The following is a 27,984-nucleotide window of genomic DNA, read 5'->3' as shown; positions in this document are numbered from 1 at the left end:
TCTGGGTCCACTACGTATCGAAGCCAGGAATGCCGTGCGGAGGAGGGGACCGAAGCGGGGTGTGTGGAGTCGGGAGAGGGTGGCCCGTGTCGGGCGCCCGTGCAGGGCAGGGCGTCGGGGGCAGGCAGGGGCAGGCGTGGGGAGGCAGCCGGAGAGGGGTCGGGCGCCCGGGTGGCCGGCCGCCGCCGTCCTCGTTAGTATAGTGGTGAGTATCCCCGCCTGTCACGCGGGAGACCGGGGTTCGATTCCCCGACGGGGAGGCAAGACGCCCTTTTTGGTGGCCTGCGCAGCTCTGGGTGACACCTCTTGCTCCCGAGGGCCAGGGGCGCTTCTTCTCGGCCGTCCGGCGGCGCGTGCCCGGCCTGCCCACCGCCCACCGGCCCCAGCCCTTTGCGTGGCTCGAGGCCGGACGCTGGGTCGCCAGCGCGCAGCCGGGGCCTCGTGTGGTCCCCGCGGCAGCCACGGCGAGCTCCTCGGCGACGTGCCGCCCAGCCGCCCAGCCGCGCAGCCGCCGTGGGTGTCGCTCGGGTGGGAGGCAGCTGGGTCCGGTCCCGTCTGGATGCGGGAGGTGGTGTGGCCTGGCGCCCGCCCCCTCTGCTCCTTCCCGCGCGGGGCCGGGCCGGGCCGGGCGGCTAGCTGCGGGCCGCGGAGGACGCGGAAGACGCCGGGCCGGGGACGTGGCGGGGCTCCCCAGCCGGCCTCCGAGGGCCCGAGAGCGGCCAGGCGGCCAGAGCGCCCTCCAGAGGCGGGCGGCGGTGGGCGCCGGGCGCGGGGCGCCGGGCGCGGGGCGCGGGGCGTGGGGTGCGGGGCGCGGGGCGCGGGGCGCGGGGCGCGGGGCGCGGGGCGCGGGGCGGGCGTGCCTGGCGACCAGCCGGCGCAGCTGAGTCGGAAGGGCGAGGCAGGGGCGCCGGGCGGCCGCAGTCCGTGGTGGCCGCAGCCCGTGGTGGCCGGGCAGAGCTGCGGCCGGGCGGGACGTCGGGGCAGGGCTGCGCCGGGCGGCGGAGGCGCGGCGGCGGCGGCGGCGGCGAGAGAGCGCCAAGGCGAGAAGGCGCGGAGCGCACCCTGGGCCGGCCGCGTCGGGCCGGCCCGGGCCGTGCAGCGTTGGTGGTATAGTGGTGAGCATAGCTGCCTTCCAAGCAGTTGACCCGGGTTCGATTCCCGGCCAACGCAGCCGCCCGACCTTTTGCGCCGCTCCGGGGCCCTCCTGGCCAGGCCCGCCGGGCGCTGGCAGTGGGGGACGGCGTGCCGGCCCGCTGGGCGCTGGGCGCTGGGCACGTGGCCCGAGGCGGCGTGCGGGTGCGAGGGCGGCCGGCGCGCAGCGTTTTGCGGGTGCTGCCAGCGGGCCGGGTGGACTGCGTGGGGCCCGCGGGCGGCTAGACGTGCAGAGGCAGGGGCCTCGGGGCCCGAGCGGAGCCGCGTGGGTGGAATGGAGGCGCTGGGTCCAGGGGGTGCAGGCCAGGCGCGCAGCCTGTCGCTCCCTGGTGGTCTAGTGGTTAGGATTCGGCGCTCTCACCGCCGCGGCCCGGGTTCGATTCCCGGTCAGGGAAGCCTTTCTTCTTCCTCTGGCCCTCCGGGGCCTCCCCTCCCGGCCGGCCGGCCGAGCCGAGCCACCCACCGTCCCGTCCCCAGTGCACCCGCACCACCCCCTTTTAGCCCACGCCAGCACGCCAGGCCAGAGCTGGCTAGCTTGTCGCGGGCCCCGCCGCCACGATGGAGGGGTGCACACAAGGCCACCTGCCACGCCCCGACGGGCGGCCCCGGCCTCGCCCTGCCACCTCGGCCCGTCCGAGCCTTTTGGCCTGGCTGGCCCACCGGAGGCCCTCGGCATCGCCTCTCCCCTTCGCCCCCCCCCCCCCCCCCCGCGCACGCGCTCGCCTGGCACCTTCGCTTCCACAGCCCGAGACGCGAGTGGCCGGGGCGGCCTCTGTCCCCGGCCGGGACCACCAGTGTGCGCAGGCGCCCCTGCCCCCCGAGTGCGCTCGGACCCCCACCGCCCCCTCCGGTGGCGCTCCTAGCTGGCCAGGCTGACGAGCCATCCTGTCCTCCCTCCTGAGGTGCCCGCGGTGGCGGTGCCGGGCGCGTGGGTCAGGTGAGTCACGCGCAGCCCTGAGTCCCGTCACCTGGCCGAGCAGCCCCCCTCGGGCCTGCGACCTCTCGGGCGGCTTCCCTGCCCCACGCGGGGCGGGAGCGCCACGACCTGGCTGGCTGCGTCTCTCCCCGGCGACGGACAGCGGACCCCAGGGGCACGCCGGTCTTGGGCGCCGGTGCGAGCGCAGAGTCCGACCGCCGTGCCCGGGAGGTGGAGGAGGGAAGAGGCATCCGGGCACGGCCCGGACCCCCCCCTCCCGGGGCACTGGAGGTGAGACAGCGGGGAGGTGCCGTGGGAGCCACGGGGGAAGACAACCCAGCAGCCAGGCAGGTGGGTGGCGGTCGAGGCACCCCGGGGGACTGGGCGCACTTGTCGCCAACTTGTCATTCCGATTGCAGGACACGTCGGTCCCTTCCATCCTTTGGCAAAGGGGCCAGCGTGTTACCCGGTGGTCCCTTTCGCCACCTCCGCGCCCCACCCCCCACCCCCGATGAGCGGCGTCCTCCACCACCCACCCCCCCCCACTCACGCACACTTTTCACAGTTGCACTTTTCACAGTTTCCCATCCCGCCTCGCCCCGTGCCTCGCCAAGATAGGCGCCGTCCGTCCCTCTGTCCACCCCTGTCTGTATCCGTCCTCTTCTGTGGATGCCTCCCAAGGTCCATCGCACACCTCAGTCTCCTTCCCGCCCCAACTGGGGCACCCCCGTCCGCCGGGGATTTGCTCCGTGATCAGAGGTGTCCCCTCTCGAGGCCGAGCGGTCAGCCGGTGCGCCGCGCACACCTGCTGGGGCACACTCGCTTCAACCGGACAAGCCCCCTGCAGCGGTGCGGAGGGGCCGCGGGCGGCCGTGGGTCTCCGGGTGCTTCCCGTGCCCACGGCAAGTTTCCTCGGAGTCCTCGCTTTTGCGTGTGGGTGTGCGTGTGGGTGTGTGTGGAGGGGAGGAGAGGTGGAGGTCGGGGTGGGAGAGGGATGGAGGACGGTGGTGGACTTTGGTGCCGTGGGTGGCTCTAGCGGTGGAAGAGGAAGCCGCGTTGGCACGATAGCGCGGCGGCGAAGCGGGACGCAGAGACTCAAGGGCCTGGGCGACCATGACGTTAGGCACGCTGGGGTCTTGCGGGTGCGGGTGCCGGTGCCACCTGGAGTCTGTGAGCGACCCTCCCGGACGATGGGCTGTATAGCGCACCTAGGCGTGGCAGCTTGGTTTCCGCCGGTTGTGCAAAAGGGGAGGATTTCTGGAGTGTGGGTAGAGTGAGCCAGAGCGCGCGCGCGCGCGCGTGTGTGTGTGTCTGTGGGGGGGGGGGAGGGGCTGGTGGGAGGGGCGGGGGCGCGAGGTGGTGCCGAGGGAAGGGGAGGAGCGTGTGGGTGGCAGCGCGAGTTGGTGCGTGGATGCGTTCCTTGCAGTGAATCGGGAGACTGGAGCGAGGCGAGCGTCGTTAAAGAGAAGAAGGGCAAGGCAGGTGTCCGGGCGGGCGCGGATGGGCCCTTGGCTCCCGGGCGGGCGGGCGGAGTTTTGTCCCCAGGGCGAGCGAGCCGGGGAGGAGGAAGGGAATGTGCGGCAGGGGCGGGGACGGGATGGGGCGTGGGCGGGCCCCCAGAGAGGAGCAGACGTGGCTTTGGCCAGGTGCTCTGAAGGTGGGAGAGAGGAAGCGTAGCGCGCAGTTGGCGCTGCGGGGCCAAAAGGGGATGGCGCGTTGCATGGGCCGGGAATCGAACCCGGGCCTCCCGCGTGGCAGGCGAGAATTCTACCACTGAACCACCCATGCACCCACGGACGTGGTCCACAGAGGGCTTCCCCAGCGGCGCCGGCCGCCTCCGTTGCCGGTCCCCGCCAGTAGTGAGCGTGAGCGTGAGCGTGAGCGTGAGCGTGAGCGTCTTCTCCGTGGGAGCAGGAGGCGGGCAGTCTGCAAGACAGGCTCCAGGCACGCGGAGAGCCAGCCCCTGGGGCGGGGCGCGGCGGGGCGCGGCGCGGCGCGGACGTCCGGGCAGAGGAAGGCACGGAGGCGGACTGGGCTCATCCTGTGCTTTGTCCCTCGTCCAGGGCCGCCGCCACAGCCTGCCCGTGTCCCCAGAGGCAGCCAGGAGCCGGACCCAGCCCGGCCAGCGCCCGAACCCCAAACAGCCGGAGCCATGTGTGGCAGGTGCAGGCAGGCGAGGGACCTTGCCTTCAGCTGCTCCCAGCCCCGAGCCAAAGTCCCTTTGGCGGATGGTTTTCTCGCGCGTGCAGTGTGTGTCCCGGCGGACGGGGTGGGGAACGGACCTCTCGTGTGTGGAGCCGTGGGGCCGGGGGCGGGGATGGGTGGGCTGTGTGTCTTTGTGTGTGTGTGTGTGTGTGTGTGTGTGTGTGTGTGTTTGCGCTCGCGCCGGCGTCTGTCGGAGTTAGAGGCCAGGTAGCGCCGCCTGCGCCTCTGAGTGCGTCTCGGGCCAAGAGAGCAAAGGCCTGAGCGCGCTGGCCGGCGCCTCTCCCTAGGGGTCCGGCTGGGTGCCTTGACAGGTCGGGAGGCAGGAGGGCGGTCTTGGATCCGGGAGGAACGCTGGGGCGGAGTGGCCGGCCGGCGGCCTCCCCGAGCCAGGAGATGCGCCGTGGCGCCCGGCTGGATGGCCCGGCTGGGGGGGTCTAGGGCTTCCGCTCACTGCTCCCTGCAGCCACCTTCTTGGTTGCTTGGACTCGTGAGCCAGGCCCACAGAAGGGAGGGGTCCGCGCCGCCGGCTGGCCAGCAGACGGCTGGGCTGTATGGCTCCCGGGAGGCAGACAGGCAGGCAGGTAGGTGTGGCCAGGGGAAGGCCCCCAGGTGGAGAATCGTGTGGGCCGCCTCGGGAGGGTGTGGAGAGAATGGACTAGGGCCGGGGGAAAAGCACGGGGTGACGGTGGGGTGGGTGCGTGTTGCCGGGGGCGGCGGAAGCGGACGGCTGGCTGGAAGAGCCAGGCGCTGTCCAGCGGCCACATGTGGGAGCGGGAAGCGCGGGGAGCTTTGCAGCCTGGGCTGGTTCGCGAGTGCCGGGGTGAGGAGGGCAGGGGCGGGAACAGACGAGAAGGAGGACCAAAGAGCCTCCAGAAAGCAGCCGGTGCGAAGTCAGCGAAGCCTGCGGGTGTGGGAAAGGCGCTCGAGTCGCCGGGGGTGCGTGTGGGTGTGTGCCCGCCCGAGGCGGCGAGGGTGGAGGGGCTGGAGCTCGGTCCCGGGCAGCGTGTGCTCGGGTGCGCGAGGCGGGCCGCGGCCGCGAGAGGGTGTGGTCCAGGCCCGGGTGGCGTGGCTGCTGTGTGGGGCGGGCCAAAAGGTGGGCGTGTCAGGAGTGGGATTCGAACCCACGCCTCCAGGGGAGACTGCGACCTGAACGCAGCGCCTTAGACCGCTCGGCCATCCTGACGGCGGGTGTGGGCGCGTCGCCGCTGGCCTGGCTGGGACGCGGCGCTAACGCTGGTGTCCTTGGCCGTCATGGCGCCCGGCTGGCGGCTGTGTGGGTGCGCAAGGGGCGAGACACGCGCGGCGGCCCCGGAGGAGCACGGCCAGCCGCCTCGCCGCCGCCGCCGCCGCCGCCGCCGCCGCCAGCGCGGCTCCCGTCGCAGTCGCACCCCCACCCCCAGCTCCCTGCAGGCCCCGTGCAGCGTCGGCGCCCCTTGCCCTGCTCCCCACCCCGCCTTCCTCGCCCTCGCCCTCGCCCTCGCCCTCGCAGCCCCGCTTGCCGTCTGGGGCCTTTTCTCCCGGCGCGATGCCCGCCTGGCAGACGAGAGAGAGGCAGCGCTCGTTGGGAGTACTGAGCGCCGTCCGGGTCCGTGTGTGGGCCCCGGGTCCGGGCGGACTCGGAGTCGGGGCCGGGGGCTGCCGTGCGGGAGAGGGGGCCGAAGCGGGGCTGGGGTCGGGTGGGGCGTGGCCCGTGTCGGGCGCCCGTGCAGGGCAGGGCGTCGGGGGCAGGCAGGGGCAGGCGTGGGGAGGCAGCCGGAGAGGGGTCGGGCGCCCGGGTGGCCGGCCGCCGCCGTCCTCGTTAGTATAGTGGTGAGTATCCCCGCCTGTCACGCGGGAGACCGGGGTTCGATTCCCCGACGGGGAGGCAAGACGCCCTTTTTGGTGGCCTGCGCAGCTCTGGGTGCCACCTCTTGCTCCCGAGGGCCAGGGGCGCTTCTTCTCGGCCGTCCGGCGGCGCGTGCCCGGCCTGCCCACCGCCCACCGGCCCCAGCCCTTTGCGTGGCTCGAGGCCGGACGCTGGGTCGCCACCGCGCAGCCGGGGCCTCGTGTGGTCCCCGCGGCAGCCACGGCGAGCTCCTCGGCGACGTGCCGCCCAGCCGCCCAGCCGCGCAGCCGCCGTGGGTGTCGCTCGGGTGGGAGGCAGCTGGGTCCGGTCCCGTCTGGATGCGGGAGGTGGTGTGGCCTGGCGCCCGCCCCCTCTGCTCCTTCCCGCGCGGGGCCGGGCCGGGCCGGGCGGCTAGCTGCGGGCCGCGGAGGACGCGGAAGACGCCGGGCCGGGGACGTGGCGGGGCTCCCCAGCCGGCCTCCGAGGGCGCGAGAGCGGCCAGGCGGCCAGAGCGCCCTCCAGAGGCGGGCGGCGGTGGGCGCCGGGCGCGGGGCGCGGGGTGCGGGGCGCGGGGCGGGCGTGCTTGGCGACCGGCCGGCGCAGCTGAGTCGGAGGGGCGAGGCTGGGGCGCCGGGCGGCCGCAGTCCGTGGTGGCCGCAGCCCGTGGTGGCCGGGCAGAGCTGCGGCCGGGCGGGACGTCGGGGCAGGGCTGCGCCGGGCGGCGGAGGCGCGGCGGCGGCGGCGGCGGCGAGAGAGCGCCAAGGCGAGAAGGCGCGGAGCGCACCCTGGGCCGGCCGCGTCGGGCCGGCCCGGGCCGTGCAGCGTTGGTGGTATAGTGGTGAGCATAGCTGCCTTCCAAGCAGTTGACCCGGGTTCGATTCCCGGCCAACGCAGCCGCCCGACCTTTTGCGCCGCTCCGGGGCCCTCCTGGCCAGGCCCGCCGGGCGCTGGCAGTGGGGGACGGCGTGCCGGCCCGCTGGGCGCTGGGCGCTGGGCACGTGGCCCGAGGCGGCGTGCGGGTGCGAGGGCGGCCGGCGCGCAGCGTTTTGCGGGTGCTGCCAGCGGGCCGGGTGGACTGCGTGGGGCCCGCGGGCGGCTGGACGTGCAGAGGCAGGGGCCTCGGGGCCCGAGCGGAGCCGCGTGGGTGGAATGGAGGCGCTGGGTCCAGGGGGTGCAGGCCAGGCGCGCAGCCTGTCGCTCCCTGGTGGTCTAGTGGTTAGGATTCGGCGCTCTCACCGCCGCGGCCCGGGTTCGATTCCCGGTCAGGGAAGCCTTTCTTCTTCCTCTGGCCCTCCGGGGCCTCCCCTCCCGGCCGGCCGGCCGAGCCGAGCCACCCACCGTCCCGTCCCCAGTGCACCCGCACCACCCCCTTTTAGCCCACGCCAGCACGCCAGGCCAGAGCCGGCTAGCTTGTCGCGGGCCCCGCCGCCACGATGGAGGGGTGCACAAAAGGCCACCTGCCACGCCCCGACGGGCGGCCCCGGCCTCGCCCTGCCACCTCGGCCCGTCCGAGCCTTTTGGCCTGGCTGGCCCACCGGAGGCCCTCGGCATCGCCTCTCCCCTTCGCCCCCCGCCCCCCCACCCCCGCGCACGCGCTCGCCTGGCACCTTCGCTTCCACAGCCCGAGACGCGAGTGGCCGGGGCGGCCTCTGTCCCCGGCCGGGACCACCAGTGTGCGCAGGCGCCCCTGCCCCCCGAGTGCGCTCGGACCCCCACCGCCCCCTCCGGTGGCGCTCCTAGCTGGCCAGGCTGACGAGCCATCCTGTCCTCCCTCCTGAGGTGCCCGCGGTGGCGGTGCCGGGCGCGTGGGTCAGGTGAGTCACGCGCAGCCCTGAGTCCCGTCACCTGGCCGAGCAGCCCCCCTCGGGCCTGCGACCTCTCGGGCGGCTTCCCTGCCCCACGCGGGGCGGGAGCGCCACGACCTGGCTGGCTGCGTCTCTCCCCGGCGACGGACAGCGGACCCCAGGGGCACGCCGGTCTTGGGCGCCGGTGCGAGCGCAGAGTCCGACCGCCGTGCCCGGGAGGTGGAGGAGGGAAGAGGCATCCGGGCACGGCCCGGACCCCCCCCCTCCCGGGGCACTGGAGGTGAGACAGCGGGGAGGTGCCGTGGGAGCCACGGGGGAAGACAACCCAGCAGCCAGGCAGGTGGGTGGCGGTCGAGGCACCCCGGGGGACTGGGCGCACTTGTCGCCAACTTGTCATTCCGATTGCAGGACACGTCGGTCCCTTCCATCCTTTGGCAAAGGGGCCAGCGTGTTACCCGGTGGTCCCTTTCGCCACCTCCGCGCCCCACCCCCCACCCCCGATGAGCGGCGTCCTCCACCACCCACCCCCCCCACTCACGCACACTTTTCACAGTTGCACTTTTCACAGTTTCCCATCCCGCCTCGCCCCGTGCCTCGCCAAGATAGGCGCCGTCCGTCCCTCTGTCCACCCCTGTCTGTATCCGTCCTCTTCTGTGGATGCCTCCCAAGGTCCATCGCACACCTCAGTCTCCTTCCCGCCCCAACTTGGGCACCCCCGTCCGCCGGGGATTTGCTCCGTGATCAGAGGTGTCCCCTCTCGAGGCCGAGCGGTCAGCCGGTGCGCCGCGCACACCTGCTGGGGCACACTCGCTTCAACCGGACAAGCCCCCTGCAGCGGTGCGGAGGGGCCGCGGGCGGCCGTGGGTCTCCGGGTGCTTCCCGTGCCCACGGGAAGTTTCCTCGGAGTCCTCGCTTTTGCGTGTGGGTGTGCGTGTGGGTGTGTGTGGAGGGGAGGAGAGGTGGAGGTCGGGGTGGGAGAGGGATGGAGGACGGTGGTGGACTTTGGTGCCGTGGGTGGCTCTAGCGGTGGAAGAGGAAGCCGCGTTGGCACGATAGCGCGGCGGCGAAGCGGGACGCAGAGAGTCAAGGGCCTGGGCGACCATGACGTTAGGCACGCTGGGGTCTTGCGGGTGCGGGTGCCGGTGCCACCTGGAGTCTGTGAGCGACCCTCCCGGACGATGGGCTGTATAGCGCACCTAGGCGTGGCAGCTTGGTTTCCGCCGGTTGTGCAAAAGGGGAGGATTTCTGGAGTGTGGGTAGAGTGAGCCAGAGCGCGCGCGCGCGCGCGTGTGTGTGTGTCTGTGTGGGGGGGGGGGAGGGGCTGGTGGGAGGGGCGGGGGCGCGAGGTGGTGCCGAGGGAAGGGGAGGAGCGTGTGGGTGGCAGCGCGAGTTGGTGCGTGGATGCGTTCCTTGCAGTGAATCGGGAGACTGGAGCGAGGCGAGCGTCGTTAAAGAGAAGAAGGGCAAGGCAGGTGTCCGGGCGGGCGCGGATGGGCCCTTGGCTCCCGGGCGGGCGGAGTTTTGTCCCCAGGGCGAGCGAGCCGGGGAGGAGGAAGGGAATGTGCGGCAGGGGCGGGGACGGGATGGGGCGTGGGCGGGCCCCCAGAGAGGAGCAGACGTGGCTTTGGCCGGGTGCTCTGAAGGTGGGAGAGAGGAAGCGTAGCGCGCAGTTGGCGCTGCGGGGCCAAAAGGGGATGGCGCGTTGCATGGGCCGGGAATCGAACCCGGGCCTCCCGCGTGGCAGGCGAGAATTCTACCACTGAACCACCCATGCACCCACGGACGTGGTCCACAGAGGGCTTCCCCAGCGGCGCCGGCCGCCTCCGTTGCCGGTCCCCGCCAGTAGTGAGCGTGAGCGTGAGCGTGAGCGTGAGCGTGAGCGTCTTCTCCGTGGGAGCAGGAGGCGGGCAGTCTGCAAGACAGGCTCCAGGCACGCGGAGAGCCAGCCCCTGGGGCGGGGCGGGGCGGGGCGGGGCGCGGCGCGGCGCGGACGTCCGGGCAGAGGAAGGCACGGAGGCGGACTGGGCTCATCCTGTGCTTTGTCCCTCGTCCAGGGCCGCCGCCACAGCCTGCCCGTGTCCCCAGAGGCAGCCAGGAGCCGGACCCAGCCCGGCCAGCGCCCGAACCCCAAACAGCCGGAGCCATGTGTGGCAGGTGCAGGCAGGCGAGGGACCTTGCCTTCAGCTGCTCCCAGCCCCGAGCCAAAGTCCCTTTGGCGGATGGTTTTCTCGCGCGTGCAGTGTGTGTCCCGGCGGACGGGGTGGGGAACGGACCTCTCGTGTGTGGAGCCGTGGGGCCGGGGGCGGGGATGGGTGGGCTGTGTGTCTTTGTGTGTGTGTGTGTGTGTGTGTGTATTTGCGCTCGCGCCGGCGTCTGTCGGAGTTAGAGGCCAGGTAGCGCCGCCTGCGCCTCTGAGTGCGTCTCGGGCCAAGAGAGCAAAGGCCTGAGCGCGCTGGCCGGCGCCTCTCCCTAGGGGTCCGGCTGGGTGCCTTGACAGGTCGGGAGGCAGGAGGGCGGTCTTGGATCCGGGAGGAACGCTGGGGCGGAGTGGCCGGCCGGCGGCCTCCCCGAGCCAGGAGATGCGCCGTGGCGCCCGGCTGGATGGCCCGGCTGGGGGGGTCTAGGGCTTCCGCTCACTGCTCCCTGCAGCCACCTTCCCGGCTTGGACTCGTGAGCCAGGCCCACAGAAGGGAGGGGTCCGCGCCGCCGGCTGGCCAGCAGACGGCTGGGCTGTATGGCTCCCGGGAGGCAGACAGGCAGGCAGGTAGGTGTGGCCAGGGGAAGGCCCCCAGGTGGAGAATCGTGTGGGCCGCCTCGGGAGGGTGTGGAGAGAATGGACTAGGGCCGGGGGAAAAGCACGGGGTGACGGTGGGGTGGGTGCGTGTTGCCGGGGGCGGCGGAAGCGGACGGCTGGCTGGAAGAGCCAGGCGCTGTCCAGCGGCCACATGTGGGAGCGGGAAGCGCGGGGAGCTTTGCAGCCTGGGCTGGTTCGCGAGTGCCGGGGTGAGGAGGGCAGGGGCGGGAACAGACGAGAAGGAGGACCAAAGAGCCTCCAGAAAGCAGCCGGTGCGAAGTCAGCGAAGCCTGCGGGTGTGGGAAAGGCGCTCGAGTCGCCGGGGGTGCGTGTGGGTGTGTGCCCGCCCGAGGCGGCGAGGGTGGAGGGGCTGGAGCTCGGTCCCGGGCAGCGTGTGCTCGGGTGCGCGAGGCGGGCCGCGGCCGCGAGAGGGTGTGGTCCAGGCCCGGGTGGCGTGGCTGCTGTGTGGGGCGGGCCAAAAGGTGGGCGTGTCAGGAGTGGGATTCGAACCCACGCCTCCAGGGGAGACTGCGACCTGAACGCAGCGCCTTAGACCGCTCGGCCATCCTGACGGCGGGTGTGGGCGCGTCGCCGCTGGCCTGGCTGGGACGCGGCGCTAACGCTGGTGTCCTTGGCCGTCATGGCGCCCGGCTGGCGGCTGTGTGGGTGCGCAAGGGGCGAGACACGCGCGGCGGCCCCGGAGGAGCACGGCCAGCCGCCTCGCCGCCGCCGCCGCCGCCGCCGCCGCCGCCGCCAGCGCGGCTCCCGTCGCAGTCGCACCCCCACCCCCAGCTCCCTGCAGGCCCCGTGCAGCGTCGGCGCCCCTTGCCCTGCTCCCCACCCCGCCTTCCTCGCCCTCGCCCTCGCCCTCGCCCTCGCAGCCCCGCTTGCCGTCTGGGGCCTTTTCTCCCGGCGCGATGCCCGCCTGGCAGACGAGAGAGAGGCAGCGCTCGTTGGGAGTACTGAGCGCCGTCCGGGTCCGTGTGTGGGCCCCGGGTCCGGGCGGACTCGGAGTCGGGGCCGGGGGCTGCCGTGCGGGAGAGGGGGCCGAAGCGGGGCTGGGGTCGGGTGGGGCGTGGCCCGTGTCGGGCGCCCGTGCAGGGCAGGGCGTCGGGGGCAGGCAGGGGCAGGCGTGGGGAGGCAGCCGGAGAGGGGTCGGGCGCCCGGGTGGCCGGCCGCCGCCGTCCTCGTTAGTATAGTGGTGAGTATCCCCGCCTGTCACGCGGGAGACCGGGGTTCGATTCCCCGACGGGGAGGCAAGACGCCCTTTTTGGTGGCCTGCGCAGCTCTGGGTGCCACCTCTTGCTCCCGAGGGGCAGGGGCGCTTCTTCTCGGCCGTCCGGCGGCGCGTGCCCGGCCTGCCCACCGCCCACCGGCCCCAGCCCTTTGCGTGGCTCGAGGCCGGACGCTGGGTCGCCACCGCGCAGCCGGGGCCTCGTGTGGTCCCCGCGGCAGCCACGGCGAGCTCCTCGGCGACGTGCCGCCCAGCCGCCCAGCCGCGCAGCCGCCGTGGGTGTCGCTCGGGTGGGAGGCAGCTGGGTCCGGTCCCGTCTGGATGCGGGAGGTGGTGTGGCCTGGCGCCCGCCCCCTCTGCTCCTTCCCGCGCGGGGCCGGGCCGGGCCGGGCCGCTAGCTGCGGGCCGCGGAGGACGCGGAAGACGCCGGGCCGGGGACGTGGCGGGGCTCCCCAGCCGGCCTCCGAGGGCCCGAGAGCGGCCAGGCGGCCAGAGCGCCCTCCAGAGGCGGGCGGCGGTGGGCGCCGGGCGCGGGGCGCCGGGCGCGGGGCGCGGGGCGCCTGGCGACCGGCCGGCGCAGCTGAGTCGGAGGGGCGAGGCTGGGGCGCCGGGCGGCCGCAGTCCGTGGTGGCCGCAGCCCGTGGTGGCCGGGCAGAGCTGCGGCCGGGCGGGACGTCGGGGCAGGGCTGCGCCGGGCGGCGGAGGCGCGGCGGCGGCGGCGGCGGCGAGAGAGCGCCAAGGCGAGAAGGCGCGGAGCGCACCCTGGGCCGGCCGCGTCGGGCCGGCCCGGGCCGTGCAGCGTTGGTGGTATAGTGGTGAGCATAGCTGCCTTCCAAGCAGTTGACCCGGGTTCGATTCCCGGCCAACGCAGCCGCCCGACCTTTTGCGCCGCTCCGGGGCCCTCCTGGCCAGGCCCGCCGGGCGCTGGCAGTGGGGGACGGCGTGCCGGCCCGCTGGGCGCTGGGCGCTGGGCACGTGGCCCGAGGCGGCGTGCGGGTGCGAGGGCGGCCGGCGCGCAGCGTTTTGCGGGTGCTGCCAGCGGGCCGGGTGGACTGCGTGGGGCCCGCGGGCGGCTGGACGTGCAGAGGCAGGGGCCTCGGGGCCCGAGCGGAGCCGCGTGGGTGGAATGGAGGCGCTGGGTCCAGGGGGTGCAGGCCAGGCGCGCAGCCTGTCGCTCCCTGGTGGTCTAGTGGTTAGGATTCGGCGCTCTCACCGCCGCGGCCCGGGTTCGATTCCCGGTCAGGGAAGCCTTTCTTCTTCCTCTGGCCCTCCGGGGCCTCCCCTCCCGGCCGGCCGGCCGAGCCGAGCCACCCACCGTCCCGTCCCCAGTGCACCCGCACCACCCCCTTTTAGCCCACGCCAGCACGCCAGGCCAGAGCCGGCTAGCTTGTCGCGGGCCCCGCCGCCACGATGGAGGGGTGCACAAAAGGCCACCTGCCACGCCCCGACGGGCGGCCCCGGCCTCGCCCTGCCACCTCGGCCCGTCCGAGCCTTTTGGCCTGGCTGGCCCACCGGAGGCCCTCGGCATCGCCTCTCCCCTTCGCCCCCCCCCCCCCCCCCCCCGCGCACGCGCTCGCCTGGCACCTTCGCTTCCACAGCCCGAGACGCGAGTGGCCGGGGCGGCCTCTGTCCCCGGCCGGGACCACCAGTGTGCGCAGGCGCCCCTGCCCCCCGAGTGCGCTCGGACCCCCACCGCCCCCTCCGGTGGCGCTCCCAGCTGGCCAGGCTGACGAGCCATCCTGTCCTCCCTCCTGAGGTGCCCGCGGTGGCGGTGCCGGGCGCGTGGGTCAGGTGAGTCACGCGCAGCCCTGAGTCCCGTCACCTGGCCGAGCAGCCCCCCTCGGGCCTGCGACCTCTCGGGCGGCTTCCCTGCCCCACGCGGGGCGGGAGCGCCACGACCTGGCTGGCTGCGTCTCTCCCCGGCGACGGACAGCGGACCCCAGGGGCACGCCGGTCTTGGGCGCCGGTGCGAGCGCAGAGTCCGACCGCCGTGCCCGGGAGGTGGAGGAGGGAAGAGGCATCCGGGCACGGCCCGGACTCCCCGGGGCACTGGAGGTGAGACAGCGGGGAGGTGCCGTGGGAGCCACGGGGGAAGACAACCCAGCAGCCAGGCAGGTGGGTGGCGGTCGAGGCACCCCGGGGGACTGGGCGCACTTGTCGCCAACTTGTCATTCCGATTGCAGGACACGTCGGTCCCTTCCATCCTTTGGCAAAGGGGCCAGCGTGTTACCCGGTGGTCCCTTTCGCCACCTCCGCGCCCCACCCCCCACCCCCGATGAGCGGCGTCCTCCACCACCCACCCCCCCCACTCACGCACACTTTTCACAGTTGCACTTTTCACAGTTTCCCATCCCGCCTCGCCCCGTGCCTCGCCAAGATAGGCGCCGTCCGTCCCTCTGTCCACCCCTGTCTGTATCCGTCCTCTTCTGTGGATGCCTCCCAAGGTCCATCGCACACCTCAGTCTCCTTCCCGCCCCAACTTGGGCACCCCCGTCCGCCGGGGATTTGCTCCGTGATCAGAGGTGTCCCCTCTCGAGGCCGAGCGGTCAGCCGGTGCGCCGCGCACACCTGCTGGGGCACACTCGCTTCAACCGGACAAGCCCCCTGCAGCGGTGCGGAGGGGCCGCGGGCGGCCGTGGGTCTCCGGGTGCTTCCCGTGCCCACGGGAAGTTTCCTCGGAGTCCTCGCTTTTGCGTGTGGGTGTGCGTGTGGGTGTGTGTGGAGGGGAGGAGAGGTGGAGGTCGGGGTGGGAGAGGGATGGAGGACGGTGGTGGACTTTGGTGCCGTGGGTGGCTCTAGCGGTGGAAGAGGAAGCCGCGTTGGCACGATAGCGCGGCGGCGAAGCGGGACGCAGAGAGTCAAGGGCCTGGGCGACCATGACGTTAGGCACGCTGGGGTCTTGCGGGTGCGGGTGCCGGTGCCACCTGGAGTCTGTGAGCGACCCTCCCGGACGATGGGCTGTATAGCGCACCTAGGCGTGGCAGCTTGGTTTCCGCCGGTTGTGCAAAAGGGGAGGATTTCTGGAGTGTGGGTAGAGTGAGCCAGAGCGCGCGCGCGCGCGCGTGTGTGTGTGTCTGTGGGGGGGGGGGGGGGGGCTGGTGGGAGGGGCGGGGGCGCGAGGTGGTGCCGAGGGAAGGGGAGGAGCGTGTGGGTGGCAGCGCGAGTTGGTGCGTGGATGCGTTCCTTGCAGTGAATCGGGAGACTGGAGCGAGGCGAGCGTCGTTAAAGAGAAGAAGGGCAAGGCAGGTGTCCGGGCGGGCGCGGATGGGCCCTTGGCTCCCGGGCGGGCGGGCGGAGTTTTGTCCCCAGGGCGAGCGAGCCGGGGAGGAGGAAGGGAATGTGCGGCAGGGGCGGGGACGGGATGGGGCGTGGGCGGGCCCCCAGAGAGGAGCAGACGTGGCTTTGGCCGGGTGCTCTGAAGGTGGGAGAGAGGAAGCGTAGCGCGCAGTTGGCGCTGCGGGGCCAAAAGGGGATGGCGCGTTGCATGGGCCGGGAATCGAACCCGGGCCTCCCGCGTGGCAGGCGAGAATTCTACCACTGAACCACCCATGCACCCACGGACGTGGTCCACAGAGGGCTTCCCCAGCGGCGCCGGCCGCCTCCGTTGCCGGTCCCCGCCAGTAGTGAGCGTGAGGGTGAGCGTGAGCGTGAGCGTCTTCTCCGTGGGAGCAGGAGGCGGGCAGTCTGCAAGACAGGCTCCAGGCACGCGGAGAGCCAGCCCCTGGGGCGGGGCGGGGCGCGGCGCGGCGTGGCGCGGCGCGGACGTCCGGGCAGAGGAAGGCACGGAGGCGGACTGGGCTCATCCTGTGCTTTGTCCCTCGTCCAGGGCCGCCGCCACAGCCTGCCCGTGTCCCCAGAGGCAGCCAGGAGCCGGACCCAGCCCGGCCAGCGCCCGAACCCCAAACAGCCGGAGCCATGTGTGGCAGGTGCAGGCAGGCGAGGGACCTTGCCTTCAGCTGCTCCCAGCCCCGAGCCAAAGTCCCTTTGGCGGATGGTTTTCTCGCGCGTGCAGTGTGTGTCCCGGCGGACGGGGTGGGGAACGGACCTCTCGTGTGTGGAGCCGTGGGGCCGGGGGCGGGGATGGGTGGGCTGTGTGTCTTTGTGTGTGTGTGTGTGTGTGTGTGTATTTGCGCTCGCGCCGGCGTCTGTCGGAGTTAGAGGCCAGGTAGCGCCGCCTGCGCCTCTGAGTGCGTCTCGGGCCAAGAGAGCAAAGGCCTGAGCGCGCTGGCCGGCGCCTCTCCCTAGGGGTCCGGCTGGGTGCCTTGACAGGTCGGGAGGCAGGAGGGCGGTCTTGGATCCGGGAGGAACGCTGGGGCGGAGTGGCCGGCCGGCGGCCTCCCCGAGCCAGGAGATGCGCCGTGGCGCCCGGCTGGATGGCCCGGCTGGGGGGGTCTAGGGCTTCCGCTCACTGCTCCCTGCAGCCACCTCCCGGCTTGGACTCGTGAGCCAGGCCCACAGAAGGGAGGGGTCCGCGCCGCCGGCTGGCCAGCAGACGGCTGGGCTGTATGGCTCCCGGGAGGCAGACAGGCAGGCAGGTAGGTGTGGCCAGGGGAAGGCCCCCAGGTGGAGAATCGTGTGGGCCGCCTCGGGAGGGTGTGGAGAGAATGGACTAGGGCCGGGGGAAAAGCACGGGGTGACGGTGGGGTGGGTGCGTGTTGCCGGGGGCGGCGGAAGCGGACGGCTGGCTGGAAGAGCCAGGCGCTGTCCAGCGGCCACATGTGGGAGCGGGAAGCGCGGGGAGCTTTGCAGCCTGGGCTGGTTCGCGAGTGCCGGGGTGAGGAGGGCAGGGGCGGGAACAGACGAGAAGGAGGACCAAAGAGCCTCCAGAAAGCAGCCGGTGCGAAGTCAGCGAAGCCTGCGGGTGTGGGAAAGGCGCTCGAGTCGCCGGGGGTGCGTGTGGGTGTGTGCCCGCCCGAGGCGGCGAGGGTGGAGGGGCTGGAGCTCGGTCCCGGGCAGCGTGTGCTCGGGTGCGCGAGGCGGGCCGCGGCCGCGAGAGGGTGTGGTCCAGGCCCGGGTGGCGTGGCTGCTGTGTGGGGCGGGCCAAAAGGTGGGCGTGTCAGGAGTGGGATTCGAACCCACGCCTCCAGGGGAGACTGCGACCTGAACGCAGCGCCTTAGACCGCTCGGCCATCCTGACGGCGGGTGTGGGCGCGTCGCCGCTGGCCTGGCTGGGACGCGGCGCTAACGCTGGTGTCCTTGGCCGTCATGGCGCCCGGCTGGCGGCTGTGTGGGTGCGCAAGGGGCGAGACACGCGCGGCGGCCCCGGAGGAGCACGGCCAGCCGCCTCGCCGCCGCCGCCGCCGCCGCCGCCGCCGCCGCCAGCGCGGCTCCCGTCGCAGTCGCACCCCCACCCCCAGCTCCCTGCAGGCCCCGTGCAGCGTCGGCGCCCCTTGCCCTGCTCCCCACCCCGCCTTCCTCGCCCTCGCCCTCGCCCTCGCCCTCGCAGCCCCGCTTGCCGTCTGGGGCCTTTTCTCCCGGCGCGATGCCCGCCTGGCAGACGAGAGAGAGGCAGCGCTCGTTGGGAGTACTGAGCGCCGTCCGGGTCCGTGTGTGGGCCCCGGGTCCGGGCGGACTCGGAGTCGGGGCCGGGGGCTGCCGTGCGGGAGAGGGGGCCGAAGCGGGGCTGGGGTCGGGTGGGGCGTGGCCCGTGTCGGGCGCCCGTGCAGGGCAGGGCGTCGGGGGCAGGCAGGGGCAGGCGTGGGGAGGCAGCCGGAGAGGGGTCGGGCGCCCGGGTGGCCGGCCGCCGCCGTCCTCGTTAGTATAGTGGTGAGTATCCCCGCCTGTCACGCGGGAGACCGGGGTTCGATTCCCCGACGGGGAGGCAAGACGCCCTTTTTGGTGGCCTGCGCAGCTCTGGGTGCCACCTCTTGCTCCCGAGGGGCAGGGGCGCTTCTTCTCGGCCGTCCGGCGGCGCGTGCCCGGCCTGCCCACCGCCCACCGGCCCCAGCCCTTTGCGTGGCTCGAGGCCGGACGCTGGGTCGCCACCGCGCAGCCGGGGCCTCGTGTGGTCCCCGCGGCAGCCACGGCGAGCTCCTCGGCGACGTGCCGCCCAGCCGCCCAGCCGCGCAGCCGCCGTGGGTGTCTCTCGGGTGGGAGGCAGCTGGGTCCGGTCCCGTCTGGATGCGGGAGGTGGTGTGGCCTGGCGCCCGCCCCCTCTGCTCCTTCCCGCGCGGGGCCGGGCCGGGCCGGGCCGCTAGCTGCGGGCCGCGGAGGACGCGGAAGACGCCGGGCCGGGGACGTGGCGGGGCTCCCCAGCCGGCCTCCGAGGGCCCGAGAGCGGCCAGGCGGCCAGAGCGCCCTCCAGAGGCGGGCGGCGGTGGGCGGCCGGGGCGCCGGCGCGGGGCGCCGGGCGCGGGGCGCCGGGCGCGGGGCGCCGGGCGGGGGCGCCGGGCGCGGGGCGCCGGGCGCGGGGCGCGGGCGCGGGGCGCCGGGCGCGGGGCGCCGGGCGCGGGCGCCGGGCGCGGGGCGCCGGGCGCGGGGCGGCGTGCCTGGCGACCGGCCGGCGCAGCTGAGTCGGAGGGGCGAGGCTGGGGCGCCGGGCGGCCGCAGTCCGTGGTGGCCGGGCAGAGCTGCGGCCGGGCGGGACGTCGGGGCAGGGCTGCGCCGGGCGGCGGAGGCGCGGCGGCGGCGGCGGCGGCGAGAGAGCGCCAAGGCGAGAAGGCGCGGAGCGCACCCTGGGCCGGCCGCGTCGGGCCGGCCCGGGCCGTGCAGCGTTGGTGGTATAGTGGTGAGCATAGCTGCCTTCCAAGCAGTTGACCCGGGTTCGATTCCCGGCCAACGCAGCCGCCCGACCTTTTGCGCCGCTCCGGGGCCCTCCTGGCCAGGCCCGCCGGGCGCTGGCAGTGGGGGACGGCGTGCCGGCCCGCTGGGCGCTGGGCGCTGGGCACGTGGCCCGAGGCGGCGTGCGGGTGCGAGGGCGGCCGGCGCGCAGCGTTTTGCGGGTGCTGCCAGCGGGCCGGGTGGACTGCGTGGGGCCCGCGGGCGGCTGGACGTGCAGAGGCAGGGGCCTCGGGGCCCGAGCGGAGCCGCGTGGGTGGAATGGAGGCGCTGGGTCCAGGGGGTGCAGGCCAGGCGCGCAGCCTGTCGCTCCCTGGTGGTCTAGTGGTTAGGATTCGGCGCTCTCACCGCCGCGGCCCGGGTTCGATTCCCGGTCAGGGAAGCCTTTCTTCTTCCTCTGGCCCTCCGGGGCCTCCCCTCCCGGCCGGCCGAGCCCAGCCGAGCCACCCACCGTCCCGTCCCCAGTGCACCCGCACCACCCCCTTTTAGCCCACGCCAGCACGCCAGGCCAGAGCCGGCTAGCTTGTCGCGGGCCCCGCCGCCACGATGGAGGGGTGCACACAAGGCCACCTGCCACGCCCCGACGGGCGGGCCCGGCCTCGCCCTGCCACCTCGGCCCGTCCGAGCCTTTTGGCCTGGCTGGCCCACCGGAGGCCCTCGGCATCGCCTCTCCCCTTCGCGCCCCCCCCCCCCCCCCCCCTGCGCACCCTCTCGCCTGGCACCTTCGCTTCCACAGCCCGAGACGCGAGTGGCCGGGGCGGCCTCTGTCCCCGGCCGGGACCACCAGTGTGCGCAGGCGCCCCTGCCCCCCGAGTGCGCTCGGACCCCCACCGCCCCCTCCGGTGGCGCTCCTAGCTGGCCAGGCTGACGAGCCACCCTGTCCTCCCTCCTGAGGTGCCCGCGGTGGCGGTGTCGGGCGCGTGGGTCAGGTGAGCCACGCGCAGCCCTGAGTCCCGTCACCTGGCCGAGCAGCCCCCCTCGGGCCTGCGACCTCTCGGGCGGCTTCCCTGCCCCACGCGGGGCGGGAGCGCCACGACCTGGCTGGCTGCGTCTCTCCCCGGCGACGGAAAGCGGACCCCAGGGGCACGCCGGTCTTGGGCGCCGATGCGAGCGCAGAGTCCGACCGCCGTGCCCGGGAGGTGGAGGAGGGAAGAGGCATCCGGGCACGGCCCGGACCCCCCCTCTCCCGGGGCACTGGAGGTGAGACAGCGGGGAGGTGCCGTGGTTGCCACGGGGGAAGACAACCCAGCAGCCAGGCAGGTGGGTGGCGGTCGAGGCACCCCGGCGGACTGGGCGCACTTGTCGCCAAGTTGTCATTCCAATTGCAGGACACGTCGGTGCCTTCCATCCTTTGGCAAAGGGGCCAGCGTGGTACCCAGTGGTCCCTTTCGCCACCTCCGCGCTCCACCCACCGCCCCCGATGAGCGGCGTCCTCCGCAATCCCCCCCCCCCCCCCCCCCCGCAAGCTCACTTTTCACAGTTGCACTTTTCACAGTTTCCCATCCAGCCTTGCGGTGCGCCTGGCCATGATAGGCGCCGTTAGTCCCTCTATCTACCCCTGTAACCGTCCTCTTCTGTGGGTGCCTCCGAAGTCCATTGCACACCTCAGTCTTTCTCCTGCCACATCAGTCCCCACCGCAGGCCTGGCTGAATGGCAGAGCTCGACCCTGGGCTCAGGTAGTTGGTGGAGGGAAAGGGAATGTGGGCACTGGTGGTTTGCCAGCACCCAGGCAGTGCAGGTGAGAGAGGGTGCAGATATAGGGAATGGAGGGGGAAAACCCAGCGGCCACGCAGCTGGGAGGGGGGCAAACGTACCTCGGGGACAGGGAGGTCCTCTATCTTTGGTGTTATTCAATTTTAGGCCCCATACTCTCCATCGTATGGCACCGTTGCCAGCCTGGTACCCAGAAATAGCTTCCTCCCCCTGTGTTGCACTACCCCCAATCAGCAGCACACACCCCCCCCATCCCCTGATTTCACTTTTAACAGTTTCCTCTCCCCACGTTGCCTTACACCCAGCCTGGATATGTTCCAAGTCTCTCCTCAGTCATGTATATATCTTCTCCTGATGTTCAAGTTTTTTTTTTTTTAAAAGAGACATTTCCACCACAGACAATCATGCATCAGGTTGGGAAATTGATTATTGAGTCATACATAGATTAAAATTCTAACAGCCAAGGGAATCGTGGGAGATACCAAAGCTTGGTCGGTCCCAGAAATAGTTTTTTTTTCCAGAACATAGAGGTAGGATGCTCCTGCTGACACGTTGATTTATGAGTTGTAGCCCTTTAAGACTGTGTGGGATGAAATTTCTGTTGTTTTAAGGTCTCACTGTGATTAATATTTTTGGAAGCCCTAGGAATTAAATATCATTTGTGTAATTGCCATCTAGGTCTTGGAATTAATATTCTACGTTATATCTTTGACCTCATGCCTTTCTATATGGCCAGTCTCTGGCTTGTCATATTTTTAGCCTTATTAGCTTTTATCGATATTTGTTGGGGCATCTGGTGGTCCCAGCCAATAGAGCACATGACTCTCGATTTCAGGGTAATGAATTTTAGCCTGTTGGGCAGAAAGCTAAAATAAAGTAAAACCCTCCTCTGAAATGTGCCCTCCTTGTACGCGGAGGAAAGGAACATTTTTATCTTGCAAGGCAAAGGGACACAGAGAAGAATCTGAAAATTTGCAATATTTGAGAAAGAGTGCTGGTGAGGATTCGAGGAAGTGGTCCATATCATCCAGTCTTTTGGAAGTCAAATTATAGTACAAAGGTTTTAGAGAGTAATTTGGATGTATGTAAATTTTAAATGTGTTTATCATTTATCAAGCAGTTCAACTGTGGGAATTTATCTTAATATTTGCACCGGTGGGCAAAGTTGTATGTTCATTACTTCGTTATTGGTGTCCTAGAAAACTAGGCAATATTCCCCATATTCATAGCTAAGAACTTGTTTATGAAATATACAACACAATATAACTGTTTAAAAGAGTCAGTAGGTAAGTACATATATTAGTTATACTTTTGTGGTAGTCAGCTTGTAAGATAGTTTTTGATGATCACCACCTCCTGGTTTCCAAACCCGCCACAGTCCTTTCCTAGATTGTAGTGGGATTTGTCTTTGTGAATGACAGAACATAGCCAAAATGTAAGTATGTCACTTCTAAGATTTGTTTAGAAAACACTATGGTTTCCACCCTGGGCTCTCTCTCACAACTTTCTTTGGGGAAAGCCAGTGAACATTTCGCGCTGATTCACAGGCAGCCTAGGAGTGGCCCAAAGGGGGAGGAACAGGGTTTAAGTGAACCACCACCCACACGAGCTCTGAATTGGGCCCCCCCCCCATTGTAGTTAAAGCTTCAGGTGACTGCAGGCCCAGGCAACGGCTTGACAGCGACTTCACGAGGACGCGGAAGCAGAAACCGTGAAGCTAAGTTGTTCCTGGATTCCTCACTCCAGAAGCTGTGACATAATACATGTTTCTTCCTTGAAGCTGCTAAGGTTTGGAGTAATATAACATGTGCTCCGTAGAGAACAAGCTAATGATATATCAGTTGTCTGCAGATAACTAATACAAATTACATGCTAAAAAAGTAAATTGTACCATAGTGAATTTATAATATGAAAAATGATAAATCATGAAAAATCATAAATCATATAATTATTTTCATAGAAACCCTCAAAATTCAAAATACAATATTATGGCAAGTAGGGGCTCGTATCATTTGTCCCCCAGTCTTATTTAAATGTGCTTAGGGGGCCTACATGGCTCAGTCGGTTAAGGATCCGCATCTTGATTTTAACGGGGTCATGGTTTTGTGGTTTGTGGGATCAAGTCCCACATCAGGCTGTGCGCTGACAGCACAGAGCCTGCTTGGGATTCTCTCTCTGCCCCAACCAAGCTCATGCTCTCTCTCTTTCTCAAAAACAAATGAAATTTATTTTTAAAATGTTTTTAAATGTTTTTACAATTAATTTTTTAAATTGATGTATAAATGGCATGCAATAAAATGGACACATTTAAAGTGCACTATTTTGGGGGCGCCTGGGTGGCTCAGTCGGTTAAGCTTTCGACTTCAGCTCAGGTCATGATCTCGCGGTCCGTGAGTTCGAGCCCCGCGTCGGGCTCTGTCTGACAGCTCGGAGCCTGGAGCCTGGTTCAGATTCTGTGTCTCCCTCTCTCTGACCCTCCCCCATTCATGCTCTGTCTCTCTCTGTCTCAAAAATAAATAAACGTTAAAAAAAATTTTTAAAAAAGTGCACTATTTGGTAAAGTTTGATGTTTCCTCACATCCCTCTGTAATCTCCCCCTTCTTGTCCCCTCCAGGCAACAACTGGTTTGCTTTCTGCCACCACTGAGTACTTTTGTTTTCTAGAGCACGCTGTCTGCTAGAATTTCTGTGATTATAAAAATGTTTTATATTTGTGTTTTCCACGATGGTAGCCACTAGTCACATGTAGCTATTGAGCACTTGAAAAGAGGCTCGTCCAAATTGAGAAATCCTGTAAGTGTGAAAGACACACTCAATTTCAAAGACTCAATATGAAGACAAGAGTGTAAAACATCCATATATTTTTATACCAATTATACATTGAATTAGCATTGTGTGGGGTATATTGGATAGTATGGATTACATTGTGTCCCCTCAAAATCCGTATATTGAAATCTTAAGTCCCAGGACCTCAGAATGGGAGCTTATTTGGAAATAGGATGTCTCTCTCCTATGCAATGAGGATGAAGTGAGATTGCAGTCGAGTGGGCTGCTAACACAATGTGGATGCTACTCACCCATATTAAAAGGGGAAATTCAAATACACAGACATACTCACGGGGGAAGAACACCAGGTAAAGTCTGGAGTTCTGCTGCAAGCAAGGAAATAGCAGCAGCTAGGAAGGAGGCCTGGAACATACCCTTCTCTAGTATCTTCAGAAGGCGCATGACCCTGATGACACTTTGATCTGGCTTCCAGCCTCTGAAACTGTGAAACAATAAATTTATGTTGGTCAAGCCAGTCAGTTCATGGTACTTTATTATGGCAGCTATTTAAAATTAATATGTTGGGGTCGACTGGGTGGCTCAGCGGGTTAAACGTCCGACTCTTGATTTGGGCTCAAGTCATGATATCATGGTTTGGGGGTTTGAGGCCCACGTAGGGCTCTCCACTGACCTTGAGAAGCCTTCTTAGGATTCTCTCTCCTTCTCTCTCTGCCCCTCCCTAGCTTGTTTTCTGTCTCTCAAAATAAATAAAAACTTAAAAAAAATTAATACATTGGATTCAAAAGATATGTTATTAAATTAATTTTAGGGGCACCTGGATGGCTCAGTCGGTTAAGTGTCCAACTTCGGCTCAGGTCATGATCTCGCAGCTTGTGAATTCGAGCCCTGTGTCAGGCTCTGTGCTGACATCTCAGAGGCCTGGAGCCTGCTTTGGATTCTGTGTCTCCCTCTCTCTCTGCCCCTTCTGCTGCTTGCTCTCTGTCTCTGTCTCTCTCTCAAAAATAAACATTAAAATTTTATAAATTAATTTTATATGTGCCTTTTTAAAAATACTCCCTTTTGGAGAAGGCCCTGAATCTGCCCTCTTCAAACACCCTACAGAACAGATGTACGAATTTCTGAAAAACCAAGCAATCCCATTTTAAACAAAACAACAAGCATATTCCTTATTTTGTGGCATGGCGGCTAAGGTGATATAGACCCCCAGAGGAAACTTTTCCACAGTTAAGGCAACAAGAATGGAATCAAGCTCCCCACACCTATGATGGAACGGATACCTATTCCTACCCTTGCCCCTCTGGAGTGTGTATTGTGACCATATAAGGAGTTATGATGAGATCACAGGAAAGAATTATGGTGGAGGTGAACTGTAGCACAAAAGTCTGTAAGAATAAATCATGTATTTGACTTTTTCTCTGATTTTTTTATACGAAGAAGGAAATAGCTATCCAATCATCAAACGTATGAGGTGAGCCCTCAGCAAAATTGTCAGTGAATTGCTTTTTATTTCTCTCCTTCCAACCCTTCCCTGAGCTGCCCTGTCTTCTCACTGGCCCTCTCCCTAATTGCTGGCATTCCCAGCATTCTGGATCTTTGTCTCCTCTGATGAAACCACCACCTCCCTGTGGTGTTAAATGACTGTCCTCAGCTAGGGATGAAGGTTGGTTATAAGAAAACAAAACCCACTCGAACTAGATTAGTGACTGTAAGCCAATGAGAGGAAACCTCAAAGCTATTTAAAGACGGGAGAAAAAGCATGACGTGAGCCGGCTGAAAGCGAGACTGGAAGTGTGTTTGGCAAGCCACGATTCGAAGACGTGACCACTCGCGTCTGCTTTTTTCTCTACTTCTCTCCAGTTTCGACCAACTCCCTCATTCTCTCTTGCTCTCTCACTCTCTCCCCTTTCCGTCCTCCAATCCTTCTTCTTCCTTCCTTCTCTCCTTCTTCCGTCCTCCATCTCCTTCTCTCAGACGGCTTGTTTTACTTTCACATGACCTAACGTGGCGTGATTTGAAAAGCTCTTTCAATTAAGGACCTGCCGTAACCTACCTAAAGCGTTTGCAACGCGGTTCAATTTCAAAGAGCATCTGATTGGTCGTTGGTCCTCACGTGAGCTCCCTCCTTCCTGGGTAATGATAGGCCCTGGCCGCCCTGAGGTGGGAGGGGAGTGAAGGAGTTAGGAGAGGGCTTTTCCAACCTGCAGGACAGAGGGCTGTCTCTTCTATCTAGGAGCGGGGCGCAGGGAGTGGAGCACGCCTGTCAGGTTTCTGCTGACGTTGCCTATTGAAAATAGATATTGACATTACCTATTGTCCCCTGTGGGTCTGGATGTATTGTGAAAAATACTGTAAAAAGTATATACGTACAATTTCATAAATGCTAGAGAGATCATCCCCATTAGGGAAGAGATGATTTTTTTTTAACCTTCCCTTTTTTCACTTCTTACTTTTCAAAATGCTCTATTATATATGTGAATTTAAATATGCGGCTCACATTACATTTCTACTGGACAACACTGCTCTCGGGGTATACTTAGCAACAAATGGATCCCATCAGGTTTACTGGAGAGCTGTTTCTTCTGCTCCTAGTCCTTTATCTGGTGATGCCTATCTACTCTACATCCCTAGTAAATACGGAAAGTCAATCTCTGTTTAGCAAACAGCAACTGGTCCTGCCTTTGATATTTACCTAGAACACTCTCCCATTTATACGTAATCTAGCTCTCAAAATCTCAGGTCCTCTTGATGATCTATTTGGAAGAACTCTCTGACTTTGACACTTGATACTCTCTTCTGAGCACGTTTTTAAATCTGCCCTTCAAATCCACAAACTTCTAGCCATAGACATTTTTGCTGGCAACATGGATGGTTATGCGCCCATCCTGATCCCATGGGAGCTATCCTATTGGGCAGGTGTGCTTGATTTTGCTTTAGGAGAACTAAACAGATGCCATATTATTCAATCATGAACAATGACATTGTTCTAGGAATTATAGAGAGCATCTTACTACCATTATGTAATTCAGCAAATATAAGTGTTACATATCTATTAGGATCTCTGCCTTGGAGAATTTAGTCTGTTGATGTTACTCTTGAGTTGTGGAAAGAGACAATTAGAGAAATGGACAGGATAACCTATAAGTGGTAAGTGCAGATGAGAGAATGAGACAGGGAGGTATAAGGGGACCTAGGTTTTAGCACTGAAGAGAGAGATGCCTTGGGGGCTCCTGGGTGGCTCAGGCAGTTGAACGTCCAACTTCGGCTCAGGTCATGACCTTGCAGCTCGTGGGTTTAAGCCCCTCATTGGGCTCTGTGTCGGGCTCTGTGCTGACAGCTCAGAGCCTGGAGGCTGCTTCAGATTCTGTGTCTCCCTCTCTCTCTGCCCCAACCCACTTGCATTCTATCTCTGTATCTCTCAAAAATAAATAAACATTAAAAAAGAGAGAGAGCGATGCCCTGGGTCAACTCACAGCCCTTGTCTGGACTATGGTTTCCTCGCTTACACAAATGAAGGGTTGGACTTCAACTCTTTAGTCTTATTATTCCTTTTTTTTTTTTTTACATATATAGTAGGAAAAAAAGATACTCCTTTCCATGGACAAACAATCATGCTCAGACATTTCAACTTTCCTACCTCAGAGAGAATTCCGAACATTCGTGAACAACTTTCTGAAATGGGGGAAGATATTGTATCTCTTATTATGAGCATGAACCACACCACCTGTATTCCTGCCCTTGTTCACAGGTTGTCTTAAGCCTCAAACCACTGTAGATCTTGCATAGACAGAGTGCTCTCTGATGCCTCAGAAATGCCACTCCCGACCTTGGAATGCTGAATAGAATTTTCTATAAGTTCTGATAAATGTGTTGGGGTAGGTGGCCAGGAAATCTTATAGGAGGCATTATTAAAAATTCAAGCCCAGGATACACACAGTTCTGTCTAATCTGAGGCAACAGAGCAAGGCTCTAGGAGATATGTGCACATAAAGGCTCTGGATCTTCTGGAAGGGATAGATCTCTCTTCCTCTGCTCATCACACACTTACACATTGAATTTAGCACATATACCTTTAAAGTTCTACTTGAGGCCAAAGAGCAAGTTTCTTTACTTTCTACACTGTCATGTCAAGAGCTCTGCTTCTGCAAAGTCTGTCCCAGAAGGCTGCAAAAACAACCAATCTTCATAGGTTCTTTATCAATTCCATTGACTTCACTTCCTAATAGCAAAACAAAACACCCCAAAACCCAAACCCAACCCCCCCCCCAAAAAAAAAACCCAAAAAAGACCAACCAACCAACAAAAAACCCTGGGCTCTCTTAGTATATGGGAGGAGTCATTGGTGGGGTGGGGATGGGCGTTCTTTTATTGACACTTGTTAACTAGAGAGTGGAATATTCATTTCTTGGGGCAGGAATTTCTTGGATGCAGGGTTTCTGCCTCTCTTTCCTTATTTGGTCAGGTGTTGCCTACCGTGGTATCCGCCATCTTGGGCCTGTCTGTTTTCATCCCGCTTCATGTGGAGTGCTGCCAGGACAGGCCTCTGACTTTCCCCCTAGCTGGCCACGACTTCCTTGTTGCAGACGTCCAGGCATCCTGTTAGAACCTAACTGCCTACTCTAACACGGTGACTGGCTTTGTTTCTCACAGTCGTTTGGCCTGATTAAAATCTTAGGTGCTTTCCCTTGACAGGAGGGAGTCCATCTTGTTTGTTAGCTGTTGCTGTCTAATCACTGGGGTCTTTTTTCTCACTAGTGTTAGCCAGTGAGTACCACCCAG

General features: G+C 65.6%; 4 protein-coding genes and 18 non-coding genes across 22 annotated transcripts; 12 read left to right on the top strand and 10 right to left on the bottom strand.

The window, feature by feature from the left end:
* Nucleotides 1–10: 10 nt before the first annotated feature.
* On the bottom strand, nucleotides 11–5,450 carry LOC116737834 (basic proline-rich protein-like). Its single transcript, XM_032591716.1, has 5 exons — nucleotides 5,420–5,450; nucleotides 4,725–5,174; nucleotides 3,867–3,994; nucleotides 869–1,373; nucleotides 11–636 (listed from the first exon to the last, which is right to left on the bottom strand). Exons 1-5 carry the CDS (start codon nucleotides 5,448–5,450, stop codon nucleotides 11–13), a joined length of 1,740 nt encoding a protein of 579 aa, XP_032447607.1.
* Nucleotides 189–260, top strand: TRNAD-GUC. Its single transcript has one exon. It is a non-coding gene; the product is annotated as a tRNA-Asp (tRNA).
* TRNAG-UCC lies at nucleotides 1,099–1,170 on the top strand. The gene has a single exon. It is a non-coding gene; the product is annotated as a tRNA-Gly (tRNA).
* Nucleotides 1,476–1,547, top strand: TRNAE-CUC. The gene has a single exon. It is a non-coding gene; the product is annotated as a tRNA-Glu (tRNA).
* Nucleotides 3,786–3,856, bottom strand: TRNAG-GCC. Its single transcript has one exon. It is a non-coding gene; the product is annotated as a tRNA-Gly (tRNA).
* On the bottom strand, nucleotides 5,374–5,456 carry TRNAL-CAG. Its single transcript has one exon. It is a non-coding gene; the product is annotated as a tRNA-Leu (tRNA).
* A 66-nt stretch (nucleotides 5,457–5,522) lies between these two features.
* On the bottom strand, nucleotides 5,523–11,339 carry LOC116737833 (basic proline-rich protein-like). The gene is made up of 4 exons (XM_032591715.1): nucleotides 11,270–11,339; nucleotides 9,680–9,815; nucleotides 5,737–7,307; nucleotides 5,523–5,677 (listed from the first exon to the last, which is right to left on the bottom strand). Exons 1-4 carry the CDS (start codon nucleotides 11,337–11,339, stop codon nucleotides 5,523–5,525), a joined length of 1,932 nt encoding a protein of 643 aa, XP_032447606.1.
* TRNAD-GUC lies at nucleotides 6,066–6,137 on the top strand. Its single transcript has one exon. It is a non-coding gene; the product is annotated as a tRNA-Asp (tRNA).
* TRNAG-UCC lies at nucleotides 6,920–6,991 on the top strand. The gene has a single exon. It is a non-coding gene; the product is annotated as a tRNA-Gly (tRNA).
* Nucleotides 7,297–7,368, top strand: TRNAE-CUC. Its single transcript has one exon. It is a non-coding gene; the product is annotated as a tRNA-Glu (tRNA).
* TRNAG-GCC lies at nucleotides 9,607–9,677 on the bottom strand. The gene has a single exon. It is a non-coding gene; the product is annotated as a tRNA-Gly (tRNA).
* Nucleotides 11,187–11,269, bottom strand: TRNAL-CAG. Its single transcript has one exon. It is a non-coding gene; the product is annotated as a tRNA-Leu (tRNA).
* Nucleotides 11,336–17,138, bottom strand: LOC116737832 (basic proline-rich protein-like). The gene is made up of 4 exons (XM_032591714.1): nucleotides 17,069–17,138; nucleotides 15,486–15,615; nucleotides 11,553–13,117; nucleotides 11,336–11,493 (listed from the first exon to the last, which is right to left on the bottom strand). Exons 1-4 carry the CDS (start codon nucleotides 17,136–17,138, stop codon nucleotides 11,336–11,338), a joined length of 1,923 nt encoding a protein of 640 aa, XP_032447605.1.
* Nucleotides 11,882–11,953, top strand: TRNAD-GUC. Its single transcript has one exon. It is a non-coding gene; the product is annotated as a tRNA-Asp (tRNA).
* TRNAG-UCC lies at nucleotides 12,730–12,801 on the top strand. The gene has a single exon. It is a non-coding gene; the product is annotated as a tRNA-Gly (tRNA).
* On the top strand, nucleotides 13,107–13,178 carry TRNAE-CUC. The gene has a single exon. It is a non-coding gene; the product is annotated as a tRNA-Glu (tRNA).
* Nucleotides 15,413–15,483, bottom strand: TRNAG-GCC. Its single transcript has one exon. It is a non-coding gene; the product is annotated as a tRNA-Gly (tRNA).
* On the bottom strand, nucleotides 16,986–17,068 carry TRNAL-CAG. The gene has a single exon. It is a non-coding gene; the product is annotated as a tRNA-Leu (tRNA).
* Nucleotides 17,135–27,693, bottom strand: LOC115504861 (translation initiation factor IF-2-like). The gene is made up of 4 exons (XM_030302059.1): nucleotides 27,679–27,693; nucleotides 18,130–18,916; nucleotides 17,352–18,047; nucleotides 17,135–17,292 (listed from the first exon to the last, which is right to left on the bottom strand). The coding sequence occupies exons 1-4, from the start codon at nucleotides 27,691–27,693 to the stop codon at nucleotides 17,135–17,137; spliced, it is 1,656 nt and encodes a 551-aa protein (XP_030157919.1).
* Nucleotides 17,681–17,752, top strand: TRNAD-GUC. The gene has a single exon. It is a non-coding gene; the product is annotated as a tRNA-Asp (tRNA).
* Nucleotides 18,642–18,713, top strand: TRNAG-UCC. Its single transcript has one exon. It is a non-coding gene; the product is annotated as a tRNA-Gly (tRNA).
* Nucleotides 19,019–19,090, top strand: TRNAE-CUC. Its single transcript has one exon. It is a non-coding gene; the product is annotated as a tRNA-Glu (tRNA).
* Nucleotides 27,694–27,984: the final 291 nt, after the last annotated feature.

Source organism: Lynx canadensis, chromosome F1 (genome assembly GCF_007474595.2).
Source record: "Lynx canadensis isolate LIC74 chromosome F1, mLynCan4.pri.v2, whole genome shotgun sequence".
Lineage (NCBI taxonomy): Eukaryota > Metazoa > Chordata > Mammalia > Carnivora > Felidae > Lynx > Lynx canadensis.
Note: the sequence above shows the minus strand (reverse complement) of the source record. Positions and strands in the feature narration are given on the sequence as shown.